At 42.3% G+C, this 26,873-nt stretch overlaps 1 protein-coding gene across 1 annotated transcript in view; it reads left to right on the forward strand.

Moving 5' to 3' along the window:
* The window catches only part of AGBL1 (AGBL carboxypeptidase 1), a 246,308-nt gene that overhangs the window by 17,291 nt on the left and 202,144 nt on the right, over positions 1–26,873 (forward strand). Inside the window, exons 5-10 of the mRNA XM_071442058.1 lie at positions 8,258–8,295; positions 16,266–16,474; positions 21,301–21,466; positions 22,414–22,487; positions 24,569–24,685; positions 25,667–26,268. Coding sequence (XP_071298159.1) covers positions 8,258–8,295; positions 16,266–16,474; positions 21,301–21,466; positions 22,414–22,487; positions 24,569–24,685; positions 25,667–26,268 — 1,206 coding nt within the window. The remainder of the gene's footprint in view (positions 1–8,257; positions 8,296–16,265; positions 16,475–21,300; positions 21,467–22,413; positions 22,488–24,568; positions 24,686–25,666; positions 26,269–26,873) is intronic.

Consider the following 26,873-nt stretch of genomic DNA (forward strand, 5'->3'; position numbering starts at 1 on the left):
TTGATATTCCACTTGCATATGAGCTTTTCAGGCAGGTCTAACTCTCTCCACCATCCTTTGCTATTTGGTAATGGATAGAAACAGCCTGACCTGTGTGCATAACAGGGGCAGTGATACCTCCTTGGGAAGCTCATGGGGATTGATAAATGCATTGCATGCAAGAAGATTAATTTCATAGGTTTCTTTTTGCACTTGCACCTGCTGCATGAAACAGCTTCCAGCTTTGGCACATTCAAAAAAAAACCCTTTGCAATCCAGCCCTCTTCCCTAGAGATTTTAAGCTTTGAGTTTCCTTTGGCTGGACCTTATGGATGTGCTTCATCTGAATAGGGCCAGAGGGGTGAAATGCAGTATTAAATCAAACTGGTGGATCTATTTCTAGGGCTTTGTAATATGGAAACAATACCATCAGATTAAAAAGAATAGAGTTTTTTATCTTGTGTTCAAAATAAGTCATTCCTTCTTTTATTCTTAAGCATCTGACTTTTGCTTAAATAGAAGGCTTCTGTACAAGTCAGCCTTCTTTCTTGGAAGACATCAAGGAAGATGATGCTTTCTCAGTCCTTCAGCTTCATAAAAATTCAAATCCTTTTCAAGTCTCTTATGTTGTACACATTTTTTTTTAAATTAGCTTCCCTGAAAGGTGTTTGTTTCTTTGGTTAAAAAGGCCAACCAACCAAAACCCTCAGACAAAACAGACCTCAAAACTCTGAAAACCACAGGAAAAGTTGAAATGAGAACTCAGGTCTCCTATCCCTTGCAGCAGCCCAGCTCCATGCAGGAAAGGTGACTCTTTAAAACACAGCTCAAGGGAACCTTTCACTACAAAGTGCTTTTTAAAGATGTTGTACCCTGAGATTACTGCTGCCTTAGAGATGGTTTGTACTAACCAGCAGTCAGGAAGAGCTATGGCTTTTAGCCTTGATTGCATTGAAACCAGCCTGCCTTTTATGCTCTCAAATAGCTCTGGGCACAAGCAGTGACATGTTAGATACTTCTCTACCTGGGCTGTCAGCAACACAAGCTGCCCTTGGATATTTCACTGCCAGTAATTGAGAGTATTCATAAAATGAAAATCTTACAGTGGTTTGCCAGCAATATGGTGTGTGTGCAGCCTTATTTTCTGGCATCATAAACCCCTGGGTACCCCCAAACTCTCCCTGAATCATTCACCATCAGAGACAAAGCACCTGCAGTTCAATTTCTCTAAAAGAAGAAGGGCCAGTTGTCCTGCTGAGATTTGAGCCCAGGGTTGCTGGGTATGTCACCAAGAAGTGTCATTTGACTTCACCATGCCCTAAGCAGGGTGCATGGATTGTATCCCTCTCCCTGCCCTTACTCTGGGTGTACACAGCACTCAGAGCAGTTTAAGGCTGAATGATCCAGAAGTAAAAAAAGATGAGGCTGGGTGTCTTCCCCCATGTGTGGGGCACACACTCTCCTGTCAGCAGAGTCTTCATGTCAATCCCTGTGGTTTCCAGAGCAAAAAGCTGCTGGGAATGGGTGAGCTACAAATAAAATGACAGCTCAGGAGTGAGCCAAAAGAACACCAGGCTCTTTTGAATGAGTAGTAAGTGGATGGGGAGTGGAAGACAGCTGCCTGGGGGAAGGAGGGGGATTTAACCACATTCCCTGACACACTTTAACTGTGTATGGGATGTTCTATAGGGCTCTGCTGGTGCTTGTGAGCAGATGTGGCCTCAATGAGTGTCCTCATCACTCCTCTTAATCAATCAAGGATAGTATTGACCCCCTTTCCCAGTCCTCTTCCTTGTGTCCCTGGGGTGGGAGAGCTGGGTTCTCACACTGTCAGCCTGGAACTGCCTGGGTGATGAATTTGTTGAGAATTCTGCCTGATTGTGAACCTTCCAGCCTCTTTATCTTGATGTGAATGACAAGCTGTCACAGCCTCAGCCATGTTGGTGACATCTGACCCTGGGGAGGGAGCTGACACAATCTTCTGAGGTGTGGCTTCTGCCTGGGGAGGCAGTGCCAGCCCTGCACTGCACTGGGGGAAATGCCTGGGCATTCTTTTGGCAAGCTTTTAAGGGCATTTCATGTACCTTGTTCTTCTTTGTTACTACTTTGAAGCTAATTTAATTTAGAGCTGTAAAGACTAGCTTGACTTTCTAGGATACAGCTGTCTCCACTCCTGTACTTGTACACAAGAAAAAGTAGGATACTTGTAAGGATGCCTGGAGGATAAGCCTGGAGTCACTCTTCTTTCTGGGAGGCAGAGATGAAAGAGGCTGGAAGGCTGTGCCTTTTCTCTGATTTTAACCTGACAGAGCAGGCAGAGATGTTTGGAAGATGCTGCAGTGAAGGCTTTGAGCTGAACCTGGGACATGCTGGCCACTGGAATGGATGTGTCCATTAGAAAAAGGATTGTGTGGGGTTTTTGCTGTCATCTTTCAGCATTACACTGAAAGCACATCTGTACACAACAGCTGGATCTCCCAACTCCACCTGTTGGCAGGGTCTAGGACATTGCAGACTGTAAGCAAATGTTGCCTTCAGTGTAAGTTTTAATGCCTTGCTAACAAGCTAGAATTAAAGAGGATAAGATGATGGGTGCTCTTGCATAAGTCCTAGACTAGCACTGCTATGAAAATGCCAGCAGCATAAGCAGCTTTCCCCCACCCATATTTCCAAGACTCGTGAAACTCTTGGTTTTTTAAGTCTTTAAAACAAATCACTGTGCAAGTGCCTGAAATATTTCAGGTGTGTACTTCTGGGCCACGGGAAAATGACTTTCAAGGCATCTACCTCAGATGAGATCTTCCTTCTGGTGGGATTTATAAAGCACCTATTGCTGTGGTGCCTGTGTGTTGTTCCTGAATGTCTCAGTTGTCAAATGTGCAATCATCTTTACAGTCAGTGGTTCTGTGACTGCATAAATTTCAGTGGTTGAGTACAAGTCCCAGGGGTTTGAGGCAAAATGCAGCCAGGTTGTGTGTACACTTGAGGACACTTAATTCTGCCTGGAGAGAGAGGGGTTGTGGAAGCTTAGAGGTTTTGAGCTCTGAGTCAGGGTCCATTGTGCCAGGTGCTGTACAAATACATACTGCAGGGTTCCTTCCCCACACTGCTTGTGGTATAGAGAAACATGAAAGCAATAAGTCAGTACATGAGAAACAGCAGAGTGAAGGGCAGGAGGCATTGACCAACATGGGTTCAGCCAGGGCAGAACTTTTTCTTACATTTCTATAAAAATAGTGTTTTATGTCTTTATCATCCAGGTGTGATTGCTGTAAGGAAATAGGCATCAGGTTGAACATGTTAATAATAAAGCACCAAGGCATTGGATTTCATTCAATAACTTGAAGAGGGTGTTCTGAGTTTTAGCATGTAGAAAGCACAATTTCACAGAAGGAAGGGTGGTTAAGTTACTTGGGGGCTGATCTGCAGAGTCCTTTTGGTTCATTTCTTTATCCAGTCTTTGGCTTCTCTGCTGTGCCCTGTCCATAGTTCCAGGCTAGTCCTGGGTGGTTGTGCACCATCAATGTGTGAGTATTTAAATCCTTTCATGCAGTCAACCCTGTATCTCTTCTGGTGTGGGGTTTTGTATTTTCAGGAGTCCTTTTGTTTGCTTCAAGAGACAGAAACAGGCCCAGGATTGTCCATCAGAGTGCTTTGTGCTGAGATTAGAGTGCAGAAGAAGACAGAAGGGATCTTGGTTTTCAGGCTCCCCTGCCTGCAGTGATTTCCAGCAAAAAATATCCTGGCAGCTCAGATCTGAAAGGGTGACCTAGGCACAGGGCTCCTTTGTCCAGCTCTTTAACAGCCTGGTTTTACTGGCTAATCCAATTGTGCTTTGGCTTGGGACATAGAGTTTTTCTTTGTTGTTGCTCCTGGTTCCTAAGCAAAGGATCTGGAAGTTGCATTTGTCTATCTGTCTGCTAGTTGTACTCTTGCCCAGATATCCAAGCTGCTGACTTGGAAACACTTCAAAGTTTTCCATTCTGCAGAGTGGCTGTCTCGACTGCTACTACAGGGAGTTTTTAATGTTTTCTGATTATGGAGCAGCATTTATTATTATGCTTTATAAGACAGTGCAACTTTATTTATGACTCTTTTTTTGGTTAATATATGAATGAGTCTCCTTTGGGATACACTGGACTTGATGAAACAGCTAAGATTTGGCTAATGTATTACCACAGAAATCAGAAAATCAGAGGAAGGCATCTGGACAGATTTGGCAAGTTTTTAAAATGATTTAATCCCTTTTTCCCCCTCCTCATCTCCCCTCCATCCCTTCTTGAGACAAATACAGAGATTTGCTCTGGGCATGGTATCAATTTCTCTGGTCTGGCATATGGCTCATCAAGTCATCTTTCTTGTGCTCTCAAACCTTCCCTCCTGTTCTCATCTTCCTCCTGCCCTGTCCTTGCTCTTGTACACAATTTATGAACTCCTTTCTCTGCTTTCCTGTCCCAGGCTTACTCATCTTATTATATCTCCTGATGCCAGCAAAGATGCTGTTGGTTTGCCATGTGGTGCTAAGAGGTGCTGGTATTATCACAAACACCGTTTGCCTGGCTTGCTGTAGCCTCACTGATGCTTCAATGGTCTTGCTGCTGCTTTCAGTGAAAGCCTATTCTGCTTCTATTCCTCTTCTATGATTTATTGTTTCCCATAAGGTGTTTTGTGTGTTTGGTTTTGTTCAGCATCAAAGATAGGTAATATTCTGGGGGTGGCTAACACCTGACTTAATGTGCAAATTACAATGCTGATTGAAAGTCCAAACTTAAAACAAATGTAGGTGTGAAGTCCTTTTCCAGGATAATTATGAATATCAGGAGTTTACACAAGTTCAGAAGTTCTCAGGCACACATATGGAAGCAAAATCAGCTAAGAGTTGAAACCCCTCCCAAAGGCACCAAAGCAAGTTTATGGGATCTCTGGGCTGAAAACTGCTGGAGTTTGAATCTGTTCTGCAAGTCCTAGCACTTTGTATCTGCTGTGGCCTTGCATGCTTTCCTTGGCACTGCTGGCCACAGGACACTGGACTCTTTGGACTTCCATCTTAAGCTGATGCAGCTGCTCTTTTCTGCGCTGGCTGATTAACTCTGCACTTAGAATACATATTTCTCATTTCATTCCCATTATATCCATGTTTAAAATGTAAGGCTATAGGGGTACAGTCATTCCTGGGTCACTTTTCTCAGACCCCTTCCTCGTTGGCAACTGGGCCTGGCAGTCCCATTATAAGCAATCCAGGCTGCCTTTTCAAAGTCATTAGGTTGTTTGTCCCATTGCTGCCAAGAGGATGTTTCATGCCTTCATTTTCCAGTGCTTAAAACCCATCCTTTCAATTCCAGCTAAATTTATTCATGGCCATTTTATATCCATTTGTCCTAGGGCCAAATTTTTTCCTCAGCTCTAAGTTTCTCTCTGCCTTCCTCAGTGTTTACTTCTCTGCCACCCAAGTGTGTCTGAGGGGAACAATCCAGTTGTCTCTTGGCTATCATTTTGTTAGGGTGACTAAACTCTGATCTTTAAGACTCCTAATGAGTTATGTCTCTGGTACCATAATGATTTCCTTGGCAGGTTTCTGCATGGCTCCTTCTGAGTTCTGCACACAGCTGTTCAGGTGAAGCCTTCTATGAGAATGTCCATGCTCCCTTCTCCACTGGTTTTCTGAGACCTGATCTGTCCTTTTCATGGTTGTCACCCTGCTGGTTATGCTTGTCCTTATCCCTTAATGGGCTCATATATCCAGGGTGTCCTTCTACTCATTTCCAAATTATGAGCCCCTGGTCATAACGGTAATCCTTATTAAACCCTAAATGCTTAACCTTGCACTTTGGCTATTATATTTCATCACATTTCTATTCCTTCAGAACTCAAGAACATCTTGTTACTCCTGAAAGATATTCTGAACTCCCTGCTATTGGCAGCAGTTCCTGACTTCACACGGTCAGCAGATTTTGTTAGTATACTCTGACTTTTTGTGCCAAGGTCATTAATGAAAAGCTGAAATAAGATCAGTCTGAAAAGATCCTTGAGGACTTCCACACATAAGGTCCCTCTAGACTTATAATTCCTCTTCCAGCACAACTCCTGTCATGAAGTCTTTAACCAATTCCTTTCCCACATTGTAATTCTTACACTAATCCCCATGATCTCCAGCTTGACTAATAATTTTCATTGTGGCATCATATCAAATGCTTTATTGAAGTACAGATAAATTGATCTACCACACTTCCCTTGTGTAGAAGAAGTTGGTTTTCTTATCAAAGAAAAATACCAAATTAGGCTGGCTTGATCTAGTCTTGGTAAGTCTGTTTTATCCCTTAAAATTATTTTACCTGTTTTGCAGTTTATCCTCATGTCTTTTATGGTTTTTTCTCTCAATGCATATCATTGGAGTCTGCCAGGCCTGGACAGCTGGGACTGGAGACTAGGCTGAGAACATGCTCTGGGAATTCTGGAATCCTTTGAGGATGAATGAAGTTGTCTGTGTACAATGTGGTTCACAGACCTCCCCCAAAAGTATTGGAAGATCCAGATTTGTTGATTTATTGTCTGAAGGGAGGTTTGCTGGCAGTGTTGTCTTTATGACAGCAGTGTAGCTCTGCTGAAACTCTTAGCAATGCTCATAAGCACCTACAACATAAAACAGATGCCTGGAGGAAATACTGAGAACTCTTCTGCTTGGAGCCAGAGATATTCTGGTCATTCCTCCCTTGCTCTGCTGCTCTAGCAGGTGATTGAGACATCACATTAGGCCTGTAAAATATAGGTATGCAGAGCAGTCCCTCTTTAAAGACATACTGGAGGGTGAGCTTTGGGAGATGCTCTGGGTGGAATTTGAACTTGCTTAGAGTTGTTTACATTGTCCCAGGCTTTGAACTTGTGGAGAGACTGAGTGATCAGTGGCTGTAGAGTGTTCCTCTTCTGAGCAGGCTGAATAGCTGGGGGATGACATTACTCCTGCACCATCTGAATGATTCCTGTTCAGTTGGTGCTAAAGAAGTAATGAAAGCATGGCTGTGCTTCCTCTGGTGAGATTTTTAGCTACTGATTTCCTGTTCTATCTGTATTTGAGTGTGTTTTCTTTGCAGTTTGTAAAGCTCTTCTTGAACTCTGACAGATTCATTATGAAAGAATGACTTTAGATGGAGATGTTGGCCCAGTATCAGCAAGAACCAGCTCTTGAATCTTACTCTCAGCTGCTGTTAGGACACACAAAAAACAGGAGCTTGGTGGCAAAAAAATGTTTACTTGCTGCAGGATGATAATTGGCTCAGTATGGGATTTAATAAAATTTTATTTGGGGATTGGTTTGTGACAAGATTACATTTTAAGGAATCCTTGCACATGGAGGTTTTTGTAGCTGTATTTATTTAAGCAGATCTGGGCACTTGAAGCTTCACAGCAGTAAGCCATGTTAGAACAGGGATCTTGCTCCAGCAGAACATGACTGGAAAAGAAGGTTTTCTGTGAGACAAGTGGGATGGAGATTTTACCACACAAGGAGGGAACCTGCCTCCAGAAGTTGGGGAGCAATGATGTCTCAGTTCAACTTCTCAAGCTGCAAATGTTAGTGACCAGCTCCCAGCCAAAGCAGTCAGGCAGGTTCATTTGCTTACCTGCACAATGGAACAACACAGAAGGTCCTCAGAAATGCCTGTCCCTGCCCTTACTCACTGCAAGCCACTTTACTACAGAGCTTTAGCACCTTTCCTACCAGTCCTCCTCTGATGGGGCCCTCTACACATCCTTGCAATGCAAGGTGTGGTTTCCATTAAAAAAAAATCAGTTTTGTTTTTTGTTAAAACTGAGAAGGAGGGTAGGGGTGAAGCTTGTTTTAGGAAAATAGAAAAAGGAGTGGGATTTTGCTGGAAATATTGACATTGATGTCCCAGCTTGATATGAAAGTTATCTGATGATGCAGATAGAAGCACTTGTGTCTGGAGTGGGCAAGTGCTAAGTCTCTGGTACAAAGAAAAAGCTCTGGGGCAGCAGTTTAAAGACTTGTTAGATCACTTTGTGGGTGTTGCTTTAAATTTTAATGGTCACTACAAATCAGTGTAACAGTAAAGCTAAAGGGCTAATGGTCTTTTGGAATAACTGAGTCAGCTGCAGAGGCTGGATCCTCTGTTGGTGTAAAATATTGCAGTTCTGTCAAAGTCCATCATAAACTGTCAGTTTAGACCATCTGGGAAGCCTGGCCCAGAAGACTGTGAAGATGAAGGTTACGAAAATTATTGAAGAAATTGACATTATTTCTCCATCTCTCTTCTTTCCCCAGGGCAGCCATTGGGGCTCTGGCAGCTCTGCTGAAATCAAGTAAGCTTTTTTTCTTCATATTCTTTCTGACTTTCCTTTCTGTGCTGTGCTGCTGGACAGAGTGATCCTGTTAAACCTCATTCTCCCTTGGTATTTCCTCATCCCTTTGTCCCAAAGAACAATGCACAGGAAAGAGGCAGGAGTTTCCTATACCAGTTCTGATTCTTGGAGTGCTCCAGCCCTGTGGGTGCCCAGGGAGCCAGGCTGGCCCCTTATTTTGAGTATTTTGAGAGCATTGATTGTCCTGGGGCTTGGTATAATGGGAGGAATGGGGAATTTCTCCAGCCAGTGACAAATACTTATTTCCCTTCCCAATTTGTTGCTTCTTCCATGGAAGGGGAGAAAAGGATGTAAATAACAGCAATGTTGTTTGAGTGTGAATGGTGAAGTGATTTTAGAAAAAGACATCTATTTTCGGGTTTGTTTTTTTTTTAAAGGTATTGGAGCTGGTATTTAGGAAATGGTGCTGATGCTGTAAAATCAAATAGAGCATCACATACCAGAAGTCAGCCTGACTGGTGTTTTTTGGATGATTTCTGCAGTTCTGAGTGGCCAAGAACGTATTCTGGTTTTCTCCTTGTCCTGTGGTTCAGGGCATGAGAAGCTCCAGGCTTTTGGAGCAGTCTGCTCTGGTAGCTGCATACAAATGAGCAGGTTGTGTCTTTTGGGAAGTGTGGGTCAGGAGATGCGAGAAACAGCTCTGGTTCCTTGAGATAAATTCACCATGCTTGGAAGAGTGATGAATTCTTTTTCAGGATTGCACCAGGACATCTTTCTTTGTCACAGTTAACATATTTGTGGCCCTGGCCTCAGTGCATTTGGGGGGGTGTAGGAAAGGTAGGAATCAAATCTGGTGAATGCCATAGCATTTGAAAATTGCTTATGAAAACAGGGGTAAAGCTGTGCACAGCAAAGCAGCCAGAGGAACCTGAGCATGTTTTAGTTGGGATGTAAGCTAAACAGAAGGCAGGAATCCTGGAAAGTGCTACAGCAGTGGACTGATTATTGTGAGGTTTTTAGAGAAAATCTTGCTGGAAAATGGTGAGGAGATTTGTGTTTTGATGTTGCTGAAGGCTGTAAGACAGACAGGACAAGAACATGGCCATTCTGGGGTACCCCTTTAGGCCTGCCCTTGAGTGTTTCAGCCCAAAGAGATCCGGGGGATTGTGGTTCTACACAGGGCTGAGCTGGAGGTTCAGTGTCCCTCTTGCTTTTATTCTTCTGTGCACTGAGAAAGCAGTTTTAAAGGGAGCAGGCAGATGGCAGTGTGTCTCCCTGATGGAGCCAGCAACATCCATCTTCATCTCAGGCTTCCACCTGAGACTTTGTCCACCTGCAGAGCCATGGGCTGGCTGGAAACTGTTTGGCTTCTGTCTCCTTCCCCACAGAAGCTGATGCTAAATGCTCACTTATCAGGTGCATAACTGCAAGAAGCAAGATATGCCTGGGAAAGAGACATCAGTGTAAGAAAGCATTTCCAACCCAGATGGGCCTGGGAAATTGTTGCTGTTGTGTTTCAGAGGGGGAAGTATAAGGTGGCCTAAAGTAATAAGTGATGGAGCACAACAAACTTGTGCTTCATCCACAGCAGGGAATAAATGCTTGGAAACCCAGTGAGAGCTGAGACACCTTGGTTGTGCTGAGTCCCTGTATCCAGTGATTGTCACGTGGTGATAATCAGAGATGGTGAATAATGAAAGAATTGAAGTCCTTTCTAATGGCAGTGCTACACCTTCCTATCAGTGAAAGCTCAGATTCCTGATTTGGAGAAGGCATTTCTTGTCTGATCATCAGCTGGTCTCTCACTCCTGACCTATCTCTGTGCACACATCCCAGCCCTTGCATGCTCTCCCAGCTGCTGTTCACCACCTGCCATGGCCACATGCACACAGCAAACAGCTCACAGCAACTTCTGCCTCCATTGCCTGGCCGCCTTTTTTTGAATCTGCTGTCTCTCCACCATGTTAACTCTGACTTTATAATAAGGCTGAACATTCTGATTGGTAAATATCTACAGTGGTTACAGTCAAACTTCCTTGTGTTACTAATGAACATTCTTCCTCCTTCAATTTCTAGATGCTCATTACAGGCCAGGGTGGGGAGGAGGAGGCAGATCCTGATAGATATAGATAAACTGAGATGGGGTGAGGCACTGAAACTTTCCCAAAGTCTCCTCTCTCTGCCCCAGAGTAAACATGCTGGTTTTTTCCAGCCTCCTTTGGCTTTGCTCTACTTCTTCTCTGTACATGTGTTTTCATATCTTGATTCAGCTCTGTATTAAGGCCTGAGGAGCTCATTGTGGAGCACTCCTGTGTCTCCAAGATCAAGGTGTGGAGGGGCTGGAGCCTGTTTGAGCAGATGTGGGATGCCCTCAGGGCACTCCTAGCCATAGGGTCTATTGCTTTTGGTGACCCCAAACCCCAGAATAAACCAGGCAAGCCATTCCCAGTTTGGGGGCAGTGGAATTAAACTGGACACCTGCTACCCAAGCCCAGACAAAGCCAGGCCAGGGGTGCTGAGGCTGGAGGGGATGTGAGGGAGCAGGAGCCACACGGTGGCGTTGTGATTATAGGGATCCCCACCGTGCCTAATCCAGTGTGTATTTTGGGTGAGTAATTTGTTTATCAGCAGGTTATTTTAATCTAATTTTGGTCGTGTTTGTTATTCCTGACTATCTGTGCTTCCCAGAATCACTGGCTTGCCTGTCTGTAAGGAAATTAGCTGGAGCTGCTCTCGGAGGCATTGGCTGAGCGGATATTGAGGGGGAAGGCTGGGGGAACGGGCAGGGCCCTTGGTGCAGTGCTTGCCTGGGAAAATTGTAATGAGCCACTTACAAAGACAGGTTGTGGTGACCTCCTGATGGTGCTGATTTCATCAAGACTATTCTGGGTGCTAACAGCAGTTACTGCTGATGGCCCTTCCCTTCTCTCTTTCTAAATCTCCCTTCTTTTGCTATCTTGATCTTCTTGCACAGCTTTTCATCTCTCATTTTCCTACTCTTTCCTTCCCATCTTCCATCAACTAGCCTTTATTTAACCTTTTACCCACTTTTTATTCTATCAAACCATAAAAATATTTTATGTCCCCTGGGATAAAATAATCATTGTCATTCTTTTCCTTTTATGTTGGCATCAAGGAGGGGCAAGTAACTCTGAGGAGGAGAAAGGGATGTTCTAGCACAGAAGCAGATTAGGGAGTGTGAAAGGCCTGCACTCGCTGCTACTGAATTCATAATGCTTGACAAAGATCTAGTGAGGCAGCTCTTTGATCTCGAGTGGAAATACCCCATTGTTAAACCATCCCAGTTCCTGTAGCCAGCAGCACAATGTCTGGGATTTGCCTCATACTGCACCAGGTACCCATCTCTCATCATCCACTGAAATCCTTATTATCCACCTCTGGATTCAAACTCCAGTGTCAGCCTGGATCTAAATCCATGATCACATCTTGTTGGGTATTGTGATCAGAGTTGAATTTTGCAGTTCTTTTCATGATAACCTAAACCAAGCATTGTGTCTGTCTTTTTTTGTTCCTGAATTTCAGAATGAAATTTCAGTCTTGATTCTATACTTTTATCTCTTTGAGAAGAACCACTTTGTGGGAAAGAAAATAATTTTTCTATGTCCTTTATATTCCTTTCCCCAAAACTCTTCATTCATAGACATATTCCAAACTGATGTAACTCAGTGCTCCAGAGCAAAGTGTTGGCTTTTTCTCTTGGGGCATGGCAACTTCCTGATGTTTTGCCACTCAGGGTAGGTGTAATAAAAACTAAGTATTGAGGAGCTGCATTATTCTCTGTTGACATCCTTAATGATGCTTGTTTACCTCCTTGTCTTGGCATGGGCAGTGTTTGTCCCTCCAGTGATGATCTGGCTTCTGTAAATTCAGTGCCTCTATTTAAGGAAGTCTTCCAAATTCTGGTGTCCTTATAAAAGCTCTTTCAAACCACTTCAGTCAGGAAAAAAAAATCAAACTGTAGATTTTGTGCCCCTGTATTTTTGTTTTTAATTTTATTTCTGGTTTTCTGAAAAGCAAAGAAGGAAAGGGAAACTGTTTAGGGCAAAACTACAGTGCAGCCTTCTGGCTTCCAACATGAGTTGAGCTAATACCACCTTCTTGCTGTGGAGCTCACTCAGTCTGAAGTGATCCCAGCACTTCATGCTTGACTTGGTTTCTTCATGGGGATAATTAACTTTGTGTCTATACAGAGCCCTTGTGCTTTTCTCTGCAAAAGTGGCCTCTCAATGACCAAATAAAACAGCTGTGCTCTCTTTGCTGTTGGAGATAGCTTGCATTTTTTATTCCTAAGAGGCAATCATCAGAGCAGAGTGGGGAAGTTGGAGTTTTTCTTATTCCTTTCACTGCTTTAGGGGCTATAGGGTTAATTTAGCAGAGTATTCTTATCTCCAAGCTGTAGCAATGTATGTTCTTGGCATAATGAATCAGCTGAGTGGCATCAACAAAGAGATTTAAGCAGATAGACAGAAAGATAAATATCTCTTTGTTCTGCCTGGTAAGCAGTGCATTGCTCATCATATTTCAGGTTGACTGTAATTCAGTTTTTGATTAAATACACTGCATGTTTTCCAGGGGTACCTGTGTTCTTGGCAAACACTTCAAAGGAGACAGGATTGCAGAGAGGGCTTCAGAAACGTCCACAGTAGCCCTGGTGGTCATGAGGCTTTAATCTCCTAGACTGAAAACCTGACTTTAGGCCTCCACCACAGAATGAGAATTCTGTCAAAACTGGGGATTTCTTTCTAGTGAGCTCCCCTTGGTAATTTAGATGTAAATTTAACCATTTGAGGCTTCTGCTTGTTGGCTGGAGACTCATGTCAGATGTTTCTGGTGAGCTGCATAGGTGATTCAGATATGGATAGCTTAAAGGGGTTGATGTATAGTCAGATTTTTGCTGTTAATGCAGTTTTGGCCACTGATCAGCCCAGTCTTTAGCCAAAACAGTTTTTTTTTTTTTGTGGTTGGTGCTGAATTCCCACTGATGGCCTCAAGTGATAGGAACCCCTTGAGTTCACTCAAAATAGGAGGAACCATCCCTGGGCACCTCTGAAAGCTGCATGGCAGGAAAACTTCCATTTCCACTGGCTACTGACCATACCCAGGGAGAGGGAAAGGGCCTAACTAAAGAATATCAGGAAGAGGGTCAAAAGACAGGACATTTTGCCACTTACCACACAGATTGCATGCACTCACTCCAGGAGGGGTGGTTCTTGCTGCCTACAAATCTGTGCAGTGCTGCTTGTACCTGTATGATTCATTTCCACCATCTGTATTTGTGCCAAAATATAGATAGATACCCATGCTGGTGCATCCCTAGATGGAGAGACCAACAGACACAGACAGGTGGGGAGGCCTCCTTTTTCTATTCTGCCTTCTGGAGATCTTGGCATACTTCCTCTTTCATTTATTCACTACTTTATTGACTATAGAACTGAAAAAATGGAAAATAAAAAAAAAGAAAAACACTGACAGCACAGGAGAGCAGAGGAGAATCAATGAAATCAGACAGGAGAAACAAAATTAATGTGTTTTTTGCCCCTTCAGCAATTAATTCTCATTGCTTCTGATCAAAGGGTTCAGGGAAATCTAGTCCTGCCTCTCCATCTCTTTCTCACAGAACAGACTATCTCAGCTTCATTTTGAAAAGAGACTGTTTTGATCCTGAAGGTGGTGAGTACTACAGAAAACACGTGAGGAAACAGCAAAATTATACCACTCACCTTCCTCCATGCTTTTCAATGTGTATTAAAACTAAAGCATAGGACAGTTGTGTGTTTTGGTCCCTGTGGAGCTGAGATTCAAATGTGGAAATCTGTCTTAAAAGATCACAGACACTCTTTGAGAGAGAATTTTTTTTTTCAACAAATTCCCCAAGAAGCTCTACACACAGTGCTTCCCAGTTCTTCCCTCTTGCTATTGACATTGACACAGAAAGCTTAGACTTCAAGCACTGTGTGCTAGAGGCTATGAAAGCCTAGATCTAGTCCAATTTCATCTGTCCCTGAACAGCTCAGGGAAGCTCTGAGTCTGATCTAAATTGTCCCTACCTTATGCTCCCCAACTCTGTTCTTCTTGTCATGTTTTATACACGTATTGACTTTTACAGAGCTTCCTGAGTAATTCTTCAAGGAAGATTGACTGATTTAAGGGGTTAGTCATCCTACAGGTTAGTAAACATGACAGCTGGTTGAGGATTAACAGGAAATGATGAATAAAATCATTGGGATTGATAAGGGATTCTCAAGCAATTAAAGTTTTCTCACAGAGAGTCAAATAGAAAACAGAAATACAGAGTGAAGGTCAGAGGAGGAGGGTGACCTTCTCCATCTGACAACCACTGAGCCTCAGCATGCAGAGTTAGTGTAGGTGGTTACCAGCAAGGGGAGGCAGGGCTGGAGAGCTGTGTGAGAGCCTGGGCAGGGCTGTGTGGGGCTGGAATTGCTGTGGGGCCAGCAGGGCCATGGCAGCAGGGTGCTGTGAAGCTGCAGAGCAGCATTAAAATGAGTTGGCAGCCTGGGCTGGCGGTGCTGCTTGGTGCCAATGGCAGAGAAATGTGCAGGACCAGGCCAGGTAGCAGGAAAACCCTCCAATCCTTTCTCCAGGTGAGGGTTTGCTCATCTACTGCAGAGAGCAGACTGAGGGAAGGCTTCACTTCAGGTGACTTCTTTCCCCTTTCCAATGTCTCCATCTACTTCATCACTGGGACTGAGGTTTGCTGCTCCTGCTGCTTCCTGCTTATTCCTTCCATGGCTTCTCTTGTTGCTGATTTTCTTCAGGCAGCATCTTCCTATCCTCTCAGTTGACCTCTAGCTGCTTCTCCTGTCCTGTGAATCCCCCCTGATGGATTTAAAGCTCCAGGTGTGAGAGGCTCTGGCACTTTGTTTAATGAAGTGGAAATGGATTGCAGCCCACCAGCTCTGGTACCAAGAGCCATCTGCTGTGAGCTGCAAGTGCTGAGTGCTATATTCAGAGAGCTGAGCTCCTGCCTTACATATGCTACCTGCCCCCCAGTTGATTACTGAGCTCCTGACAGCTTTTAATGCCTGTCACAGCAAGGGATGGCAGGGCCAGTCAGGAAAATTTAGGCTGGGTTGGTTTAAAGGGAGGGAGCCTGGGGTCTGGTGTGCCTTCCTTTTTGTCCTGAGGGCCAGGGCAAGGAATGCAGTAGGTGAAGGGATGTGCTTTAGAAACTCAGCAGACTTTGTATTACATCACAAGCTCTTATAAATCTTATTTTTTTTTTTTTTTTTAATTTTCTTGCCCATACAGTAAAGCCTTTAAACATTACCTGAATGTGACCTTTAAAATCTTGGTGCCAGGAAGCAACAGAAAAGAAGCCCCAGCTGCTACCGGTCATGTTGGTGTTCTGTTTATTTTTAAATACTGTGGGTTTCCAGAATCACTTGATTCATGGCTTTCATTATACAGGTATTTGTGGGAATACATTTAGAAGACAAAAATAATTTCTCTGGCTGTGGCAGGACTGTACAACTACAAGGTTTTTGAATTTGTTGATCTCAGCAAGGTGTTCTCTCAGGACTGAAGTGCAGCACTGTGGTGAAGATTTTATGCTGTTGACTACTCTTACTTTATTCAGCTTACTCCTCAGGAGCTTTGGTAGCTCCAGGAAATCTTGTGGCACTGCAACTGGAATTAGGTTTATTAGCACTTGGAAGGAGATGCAGACTTATGGTTTGGTTCACCTGGAGGGTTCCTATTTCCAGACAAGACACTGTTGTGTTTTTGGGGGTGTTTTTTCATGTAATGTTCCAAGAACATGGGTCACGTTTAACAAACAAGATTTTAAATTTAAAAGAAGTTTAAAAAATATTTTTTTAACTGAGAACATTAAGCCAGAATGAATAGGTGTTAAAGTCTGAGTTCAAGCACTGAGTAGCCCCAATTACCACACAGAAAGGAGTTAAATTCAGCATTTCTCTCCTTTTCAGAGTCAAACAGCCGCCGGGCAGTGAACAGAGGCTACCTGGGGGAATTGCTGAGGCTCTACCAAGACTGGCACCGCAATGATGTCTCCAACAACTACATTTACATCCGTAGGGGTCTCCTGCTCTGCCTAAAGTACATCACCAACATCCAGCTGGGCAGGGAGACTTTCCTTGGTTCCCGGGGAATGGAGATTCTCTTCACAAGTGTGCAGGTAAATGGTGCTTTTTGTGTTTAAATGAGGGGATTTGGTGGTTAGGGCTGGGTTCTGCATCTCACTGCAGGAAATTCCATCATTATATTAATTCAGGATAGGGCATACAGATGAAAAAACTGATCACATGAAGAACTGTTGACTTTTACACAGTACTTTAGAAAAGCTGAAATGTTTCAGTTTAAAGCAAATCTTAATTCCTATGGGAATGCTAGTTCATGCTTTTAGTGCTTATTTCTCTTTCCCTGTGCATCCTGCTGCCTGCTTGGACGTCTCCTGAAGAATGATGCAATATCTCTATAGGGAAATTGCTTAGGTCTTTTGTGAGATTTTCCTTTACAATAACCAGATAATTCCACTCAATTAGCCTTTTAAACAAAATGCTCATTTAGCCAAGCCTTTCCTAATGAGAAACATCCATCAACAGTTTTTCAGGAGGTTAAATTTTAATCTTGTGAAACATTAATGCAAATTCAAGAAAGATGCCATGGTCCTGTGGATGGGATGCCTATAAGGTATAGAAAAGGCAGGCACAGAACAGTGAAAGTTTCCTCAGTCTCTCAGCAAAATGCTCCCTTAGCTTGCTTTGAACTAAGAGAAAATCACCTGTGTGATTCCCTAGGAGTGTTTCCATTGTCATTCTTACTGTCTATGCATTATCCCACTCTAGAACCACCAGAAAGAAAAGCCTGTCTCCTTCCCCCTTAAAATAAATCCATTGCCTCGTGATTCAGTGTGTTTTTCTTCTCCTTCTCCATCACTGTCACGAAGGATTCTTCTGTGAGTCATTTCTTACCAGCAGCCTATGGGAGACCTCTGGAATTTTTCGCTTCACTTTCCTCTTGAGGAACTGACCTTTTCTCTAGGTAGGATGAGGTGGCCAGAGCCAGCAGACCTCCCAAGGGATTGGCCTCTGTTAATGAGAAGTCCCTGGTCTGGAGAAACATGAATAGTGTGGATGGAAAGAGCTGCTGAGGGTGGATGTTCCCTCTCAAGAGCCTCCCACAGCCCATGAAGCTTTCTGAGCTAACACCTCCTGATAGCTCAGCCTGGAGCAACTCCATGGCAAGCGCAAACTTGGGGTCACCTTGGGTGCACAAACAGGAAAAGGCATCCTAAGGCTCCAGTAAACACTGAAAATGCTAATCCTTCCAAAGGTCAGAAATGGAGCAGAAATGGCAGCTTCAGGGGCCTCCAGTTTGTGTTTTTCCCAGTGTGTGCTATTAGGGAGACCTTGGACAAGAAATAACCAAGGTTAATAGATTCAAAGCTCAATGTTCTCTCACTGCTTCTTTGGGATATTGTCAGTCTTGCAGTGTCTCTCCAAGACATAAGTGCTGGCAGGAGTCTGTCAGCCCTAGGAGATCTCACTCATGCTCTTCCCTATCTAACCTGAGGTAGAGGCTGCTGCTGCCACAAAAATCTTGATAATTTTCATGAGAGAAAGATGGGAAATCTTGTCTCCTGAGACAGACAACAGGCTGTAGCAAGAGAGAAAGATATGAAGACAGAACAAGACAACTCCTGATTGGGAAAGCAATGACTCTGTGTGTGGACAGTATTTTAGTGCCTTTAGGGAATGCACTGGCTCTGGTGATTAACCTGGACCAGACTCTGAGCAGCTAATGAGATTTTTACAGTGTTAAAATCTGGGTAGAAAAGTTCTGCTGAAACTTCTTAAGTTTTGTTTGTTTGTTTGGGTTTTTTGTTTGTTTGGGTTTTTTGTTTTTCTTATACGTACATATTTATTGAAATGAAAGCCATTTTTCCAGGATGGGTTTGTTTTAGACTCCAGTGGAAATTCTATTTACAAGGCTGGTTTTCAATTGCAACCTCTCTGGCTGCCTATTGTCCAGGCTGATGGACAGATGAAATACCTGAGCTTTTAATAGCCCTTAAGCTTATTTCTTTACAGGAATAGCCAGTAGTTCAAAAACTGTCACCTCACATAGATTAGAAGTGACTGCTACTCAATTTGAGGAGAGTTTAGAGATATTTTAGGGGAATTTAGAGGTATTTTGAATTCTACTCCTACCCAGAATAAAAAATAATTATAGATAATGAAATCATTCATGGAAAGGAAGTACTTTCTGTTCCCATTCCCTTTTCCTAGCTGCGCTTTGATTTTCCTGACAGTTAAATGGTATATTCACATCAGCATTGTCTGGTTTTGTGTGCAGTGACAGAGCTGCCTACTCTGAGACAAGAAAACAGGTTTCTATGTGCTTTAGGAGATACTGCTGCATGGAATGTTATCTTGAATGTTTATCACTTTTCCATCTGGTTTCTTAAGCTTGCCTTGTTTCTCTTCAGCCTCCCCTACTACTCTAGGATAATATTACCCTATATTCTACTCTGTTTGCCAGTAGGAGCATCAATCAGCATCACTATCTTTTGTCTTACTGTCATATTGAAGCCTCCTTTTTTTTTTTCCCCCTATATATCACATGCCATAATATCTGTCCTATTCCAGATTCAGTGGAGAAAAAATTGTGTGGAGATTAAAAAGCAGATCTGAATCCAGGTTAGCTTTACATGAGTTTTCTGAGCTAAGGATTTACTCTTCCCTCATTCACATTATCCCACCACAAAATAAATGGGATAGCTTACACACGTACAGAGCAGTCTCCTGTCTGCTTCCCAGGTAGTCAGTAAAAAGGGCTTTTCCAATACACTGGTGTAATCATTTTCAGCCATTTGTAAACAGTGTTACCTCAGAACCTCAGAGCACTTTATGAGCAGTAATGAAAACAGTCCCACAAATTCCCTCTAAGGTATCTGAAGGCTTGGTTGCACTTCTGAGCTAATTTGCTGCTCAGAAAAATGACTTCCAAATAGCATCACTGAGTAATTCCATCACTGAGTAACTCCATGTGTTGAAGTTCATTGTCTGGATGAACATGCCTTGGTCTTGACTATTTAAATTCACTTGGCAATGAATTAAGGAGGTTGTCCCAAGGCAGGCAATTAAACAGTCCTGCATTCACTGTTTGAGCAAAAACAGATCAGTTTTAGTAAACTAAACTAGTAGACTGTTGAGAATATTAGCTTGTTCCCACATGTAGACAAACTTTCCTAATCTTTCCTTTAATAACAAGCAAACAAAGGCAACCATATGAAGGAGTGAACAAATTGAAACAGAAATAGAAACCAGTTCTCCTTGGTGTTTGCTCTACCCAAAATAAAACTTTCCTCAGAGATGCTTTCATCATTTTCTTTTCTCTCCCCCTAGTTCCAAACAGCCAGAGAGCCAGAAATACATATTAAAATTCTTGTAGTGAGTCTTGTAAGCATGTCAGCTTTAGATGATTTTTTTTCTAGCCTCCCTACAGGAATCCTGGTTAATCCCACTGAATCTTATAATGCCATTCAATCATACATGAGAAAACAGTAAAATCCTCCCCAACCAAAAGAACCCCAGTACAGCCATTTTCCTGTCCCTGGTTATAATAAAGTACTTTATCACAGAACCATTTAGATTGGAAAAGGCCTTTAAGATTGAATCCAATCATTAACCCAGCATTCTCAAGTCCACCCCTAAACAGTGCCACCTTTTCCTAGAAGGAGATGAGGTTAGTCAGGCAGAACCTGTGATCCAATGGTCATTTTATGGTTTTCTTTTTTTACATTCTTTTGGCCTTCTGCCTGGCTCTGCTGAATGCTTGGATTGTCTGTTTGGCTTTTTTTTTTTGTCCAGCCCAAATGCTGACTATGAGCTGTCAGGCAATGACATGAAGCATCTGTTCTCCCCTCTTGGTTGTTCCATTTTATCTCTACCTCAGGGATGCAAAATCATGAAACAGTGGTAGAAAGTATTGCAATAGTTCTCTTTTGCCTTGTAGCATATTCATACTGCTAGGTTTAAGTTGCATTCCTGTTCTGATGAGCTCAGTCTTACTTCCAAACCACTGAAGAAAACATGCTGAGAGGCAGAGTGAAAATTGTGAATTTGGGTAGAATTCTGCACTTATGACTCACACTGATGGAGGCTGTGCTTTGGGTGTGCTGTATTTGGGCAAATCCAAGGGCTGGGTTTTCTGAGAATTGCACCCATTGGCTTATCAACTTTGCCTTTGTGCAGCATTATCATTCCTTTATCCAAACTCCCTAATGTTCTATTGGAGACATACACTGTGATGTATGAAGACATAGATCACTTCTATGATGTCTCAAGGGGTCTTTCTTTAGTTCTGTGGGGATTTTGATTTGTTTTCTTTGCAACAAAAGTCTGAGGAGCTCACTTGCACAGCAGTACAACAAAAATACAAAGTATTCAGTGTCTTCAAAGTATACCTGGGCTCTAAAAAATCTTTACATGTCTATTTTCTCCTCTGGATTATAGAAGTAGAAATTGTGGGATACTGCAGTTATTAATTATTTTATGATTAGGTAATATATAGTGATCTTTCAGAATAGCTTTTGGGCCTAACGATTTAACCACAGAGAAGAGAGTACAGTGGGAGTGTATTCTCTTTGAGAAGACATTATGTACCTTTAATACATTGAAATAGAGGTGTTAACTCTGTTTGTCTCTGAGTTTTGGCATGATTCTGGGTGTAGTTGTGCTGAAGCTGCAGAAGCACAGATTTTGGCATGTTTTGGCAGCCAAAATACACACATAATAAGATTTTTTCAAGAGTAAACCTGTAAGTCTTACAGAACTGGAAAACCAAGATTACGATGTTTTGCCGCAGTTTATGGGTGCGAATCATGAGTGGTGAAGGGAGTGATGTTCTCACCAGAAGAGTGGCTCTGCTCTTGGGGATTATGACAGGCAGGGCTGCTGTAAAATACTATTCTTAATGTAGTTCTCCTTTGTTTCCTAGGACTGTTTATCCTGTAAAAATCTGGATCCTATCATAACTACTGCGACTCATATTCTGAGAAAGTGCTACCCCAAGGAGCATCTGCCTGTGGTGACTGTAAGGAGTTCCTATTCCTTCCCTCTTCCTGGGAATGCCAGTGCTGAACCTCCATGTGAGGGATCTGAAGGTAAATAACTAAAGGGTGGAGTTCAGAAGGAGGAAAAGGAGCATGACATGAGAATTAAGTGTGGGATCTGGTGAAGGGAGACTTGGCATAATCCTGAGGTTTACAGTTTGAATTAATCTGATAACCTACAGTGTCACTCAGTAGGGAAGAAATTACTCCCAGGTCTTCTTGAAGCTGCAAGGGTCTATATGGAGAATAAATGAGAGAAGATGTAAAAGAGGAAGGAAAAGGAAAAAAAAATATTCTGTTATCCAACAAATAAAGGAACAGAGTGAGTATAGCAGAGGCTGGAGATGCCATTGCTCCCCAGTAGCAGACAGAGATGTAATTGTTCCTGTGCATTGGCTGCTTGGGGGGTGAAAACTGCCCTGCAGCTTTTTCAGTGAAGAATTGCAAGAATTATTATCCTTTCTAAAGTAAAAGCAGGCAGTAGTCATGCTGCATGAGTAAAAGATGGGAGTTCTTGCTGGAAAGCAGAGCTCAAGCACAGGCAGGACAGCTACTCTGCAGAAAAGGCTCCATGATACACAGAGCAATTTTTGCTACATTCAATTTTGTGTGGAAGATGCTGAAATACTATAACAATCATAGCAGTAAAACACCCTAATCTAGATAATACAGATTAAGAGCATCCTGTAATATCATTGCAGCCAAGCAGAAAATCTCTGTATTGCTTTGTAAAATGAGTTGGATCCATATCATGGGGACATTTGTCATGGTTTTCAAAGGCAGCGCTTGAGTCCAAGAGAACAGAGCTTTAAAAACTGGGTGAATTAGTGCCAAATTCATTTATATGAGATTAACAAATGGGATTTGCTTTAATCAGGGTTGTGGTGGGTTGTGGACTGTGTGGCACACATAGAAGAATTTACATGTATTTCTCTTTGGGGTATGAGGGGGATATTGGGTTGAACACCGTTGTCTCTGTCTCCTTCCTACTTCTGCAGATGACAGTGAAAGTGAAGGAGAGGAAGAGGATGAAAAAGACTGGGATAATGAGGATGTGGAGAGTAAAGAGGAAGTAGGTATACAAGCCATAGTTCCCATAATTATCTGCATACTGGAAAAATAAAACATATTGTTGTCTATTTTGACACCCTGAAAGACTAAGCAGAGAATGCAGATGTGCATGTGTCCCACGTGAACCCACTACATGGATAATGGGAGGATGCTTGAAAAAGGGCAAGGAGAATGCATTGAATTTCACTAAAAAGTGCCCTGCATTTATTCTATTGATTGTCATGCTTGTCACCCAGGGTGGAGGGGGTTTGGTGACTCTGTTCCTGCACAGTGACTGCGCAGAATCACATCCACAGTCAGGCATAAATGGTGGATCTTTGATCCACTAGGCATATGCCAGGAAAATGGCACTTAGGGGAAATTGATTTATCATCTAGGAAAGGCTAACCCTCTCTTTATTCCCATATCAGAGCATATTTGGGCTGTGCAGCTACCCTGAGGAAAAGGCTAGTTCTTTTAAGCCACAGCTGGTGCATTTGAACCTATATTCCTTCTTTATTTGCTGCTGTGCACAGACAAATAATACAATGAATTATTCAATACTTCTCTGAATTCTCCCTTAGCACTCTTCCTTCAGTGGCCTAACTGGCAAAAAAAAAAACTTCTACCAGCTGAGGATGAGGGTGCAAACTTTTCTGTTGTGAAAATACAAACTAGCTCATATGCAAATGTAAAGTAGTGGATGCTGCTAATAAGTCTTATCCACATAAAGTGGCTTGGGAAAGCAAATTAAAGAAATTAAGTTGCAAATATGGTCTAATTAGAAATGATTGAGACTTCTGTGAAAGGGAGTTCTCATTACTTGCCCTGTCTTCTTCTCCTCAAATATTAAACTGATGTCACCCAGTAAAAAAAGGAAGTTAAACCCCCCCCACATTATCTGAGTGTCCTAACTTGCCCCTGTCTGGTTGTTTTTATCTGACTATTAGAGCTCGTCAAGATGCTCATTAGGAATAAGGCTCATAGTGGATTTATCTCCTTCTTTAATTAGTTATTCATTCAGTAACAGCTCCTCTATGCTTCTGAGCTATTTCATTATTCATAAGGATTTACCAAGTAGATGTAAGCAGTTTTGGGGTTGCCTTTTTTTTTTTTTTGCCTAAGAGCTTATTCTGCATATGAGTTTTAAATACTGTTTGTCTGGTTTGCTGGTCATATATCTCCTGTAAAAAGCCTTGCTAAAGGGAAAGCAAGCAGGGAATGGATAATGAACTTTCAGCTTATCCTTTTTTTTTTTTTTTTGTTTAAGATCTTTTGCACAGCGTTTGCTGGTATTGATGTGATTTGCAAACATTTTCACAGCAACAAAACACATATCCATGCATGCTAGCAACACCAACCAAACTGAAACTTGGCTCTACCCTTCCATCAGGAGCTGTTTAGAGCTCTATGAAAATAAAAATCACCACATCAGCCATCTATTCTTTTCCATCCAAAATCTGAAGCTTCTTATGCATCAATATGCTCTCAGTGGCAAATCCTTTTCAGCTGAGCTCTTGTTTCTGGCAGCTCTTCACTGCCTTTTCATCTCTGCCCAAACAACTCTTCAGACTCTGCTTTGTGACCCAAGTATGGCTCAGGGTTTGAAATGTCATGGGCACTGGTGCATTCAGGCAATTTTACTTTTTTCTTTTTATAACAGCTTTGGAAATGAATCTATTTGTCAGGAGCAAATAATTTCTTTGATGGCATTTGGTGGGACACAGACATGTTGAATTATTTGAATAATGCTGTAATGTAATGCCCAGTCATCAATGACATGTCTTCATACTTTCCTCTTGCTCCAACTTTTCCTGGTGTGTGTGGTTGTTGGTTTTTTTTTTTGTTTGTTTGTTTTTTGTTTTTTTTTTTTGTGTTGTTTTATTTTGGGGATATTTGGGTTTTTTATAATGCAATAGCTGAATTCTTGACACAGTTTGGCTTTGGTTCTCACCTCTGATATGGGTGAGGCTGCACATTAATGCACAGCAGCCTTTGACTGTGAAAGTTTCAGACACTGTTTTTATCCTCAATTCACTGATGGCTGAGATCATCTCATGGGGCAGGTGTAATACACGTGCTTTTCTAATTCTTCTTTTGTAGGATTGTGACTTGGAGACAGATGTGAATAAATTGAGGTCAAGGCCAGTGCTTGACCGGCCAGAACAGGAACTTGAAAAATATGAAGCTCTGTGTGCAGAACTTTTCCAGAATTTTCAGGTATGATTGTAGTGCAGTTTCCTTTATTTGTAAATATTCCAGAATTTAAGAAATACTTGAAAGGGAGCATTGACAAGTAATAGCTAGACAAGGCTATTTCAAAAGTGAACCTGTAAGTCTTACAGGACTAGAAAGCCAAAGACTATGACTTTTTGCAGTAGTTCATTGGTGTGAATCATGAGTGAAAAAGGAATGATGTTTGATGCACGTTTGTCTGGGTGTAGATTAAGTAAGCACTGTTGAATCAATTGCCACATGAGAAATCTGTCAGATAATTTGTATCCTTGCTGGCAATTTCAACAGCAATATCAAAATCAGAATGAGATGTGAAAAGTAAATACTGTCAACTAGTGGTTTGAAGGAAGAGGAGATTGCACTGCCACTGAATGAAATGAACAGTTCAAATAATTTTTTTCTAGTGATGCTTGGGACGAAAAAAGGAATATTGCATTTATTACAAGTTTTGGAATTTAGGAGAGCTGAAAATCCTGTTTCAAATATGAATCTGAAAAAGATCTCTGGGTTAATGTATCTCCTGTACACAAAATATTGTGATACTGATTGTGACCATAAGTAGCCAAATGGGATTAAATCATTCTCCTGCATGAAGGTAGGGCTGGAATTTTGCATGACTGATTGGCCACCTTTATCCTCCTGTAACACTTATATTTAAAAAAAATGCCTTTCAAAATAATCTTCCCTTCTTTGTTTGAATGATTGGTTTTGGTTGAGTCATCTGGGCGAGTCATCTCCAATCACATCCTTTTGGTTTCTGAGGATTTCTGTTGAAACAGCTTTGTGGATAGAGAAATGCTGGCAGGTGGTCCATGCACTGATTTTGCTCTGGCTGTTTTATTGGTTGAGTACAGTTTTGGGAGATGTGTAAATATTTCCTCTTTTCCTCCTTGAAAGGTTTCCTCTGGAAGGAGGCACAATCTGTCTGTAGTTTCTTTTAATTTTTTCTGCTTTTTAAATTTAAAGGAGCTTGAATTTGAGTCTGAGGAAAAGAAGAGCTTGGAGGACAGGACTGAGAGTCTTCCCTCTGCTCCCTCTCATTTCATTCCAAGTGCTACTTCTGTGAAGCATCCAAACTGCAGATGGAGAAACCAAAGTGTCACAGAGATGGGACCAGATCCAGGAGAACAGGATTTCAAAGCCCCATTGCAGAGCTGGAGAAAGAAGGAGGAATGCATATGGGATAAGAATGATGAAAACAGAGACATTGCTGAAAAAGCCCAGGATAAAGACTTCTGTGAGGAGGAAGATCCAGCCAGGAGTGATGTGTTTGCTTTGTGCTCTTTCCTAAAAGATGCTACTTGGTACAAAAAGGTGTTTTACCCTCATTGTGAGGCCTCGATCAATCCTAGTCCTGAAGGGAGGCTGGAGAGCTCCGATATGGTTAGAAACCTTCTGGAGAAACACCAAGGATCTATCCCATTCCACAGCCCTTGTTTCTATGCAGCCAGGGCCAAGTGTGTGAAGTCCATCCCAGGCTACAGAGAGCTGGCATTCCCGGATTTCTGGGGCCACCAGCCACCTCCTTACAGCAAGCCCGTGCTGGAGCGCAAGCATGGGCTCCAAAGGTGATGGTGCTTTAAACTGGGGACCAAGCTGAGAGCCCTTGGGCTCAAAACTGGCTTATGTGGGTTCTGACTCTAACAGCTCTGAATGCCTTAGGAAGCTATTGAACAAATTTTTTGCTACCCAATTATGTGCCTCAACTGATTGATAAATTCATCAATAATGGGAAGCTTTAGATGGGAATCTAAGCTGGGTTGTGAGTCTATGACCTTGTTAGAACACAAATGAAAACAAGTCCATTTTGGTGATGGAGAAGCCTCTGTGTCCTTGTGAGACTTTGATCTTACTCTTTATTCTGCCACTTTAGTTCTTGCATTGTTGGTCCCACCTGATTCTTCCAGGGAAAATCCTATCTGTCCTTTCAGAAAGGATGTCTCATTATTTAGGTGCTCAGATGAGTGGGGAGCTGTGTTCTGAAGATGTGCTGGGAGAGAAAGCTCTTAATTAGTTTTTTTGGCTTGACATAGGCCTATATGCAATGACTTTATATTTCTTTTTAGTGATGTAGGGGATTATTAGCAGGCAGCAAAGATGGTGGGTTCTATGCTAAAATTAGAGTTGCTCAACTAATGTTATTAGTTGAGACTACTGATTTCTGACTGCTAGG

This window comes from Agelaius tricolor, unplaced genomic scaffold (assembly GCF_023055355.1).
Source record: "Agelaius tricolor isolate 1412-34295 unplaced genomic scaffold, bAgeTri1.0.p SCAF_16, whole genome shotgun sequence".
NCBI classification, from domain to species: domain Eukaryota; kingdom Metazoa; phylum Chordata; class Aves; order Passeriformes; family Icteridae; genus Agelaius; species Agelaius tricolor.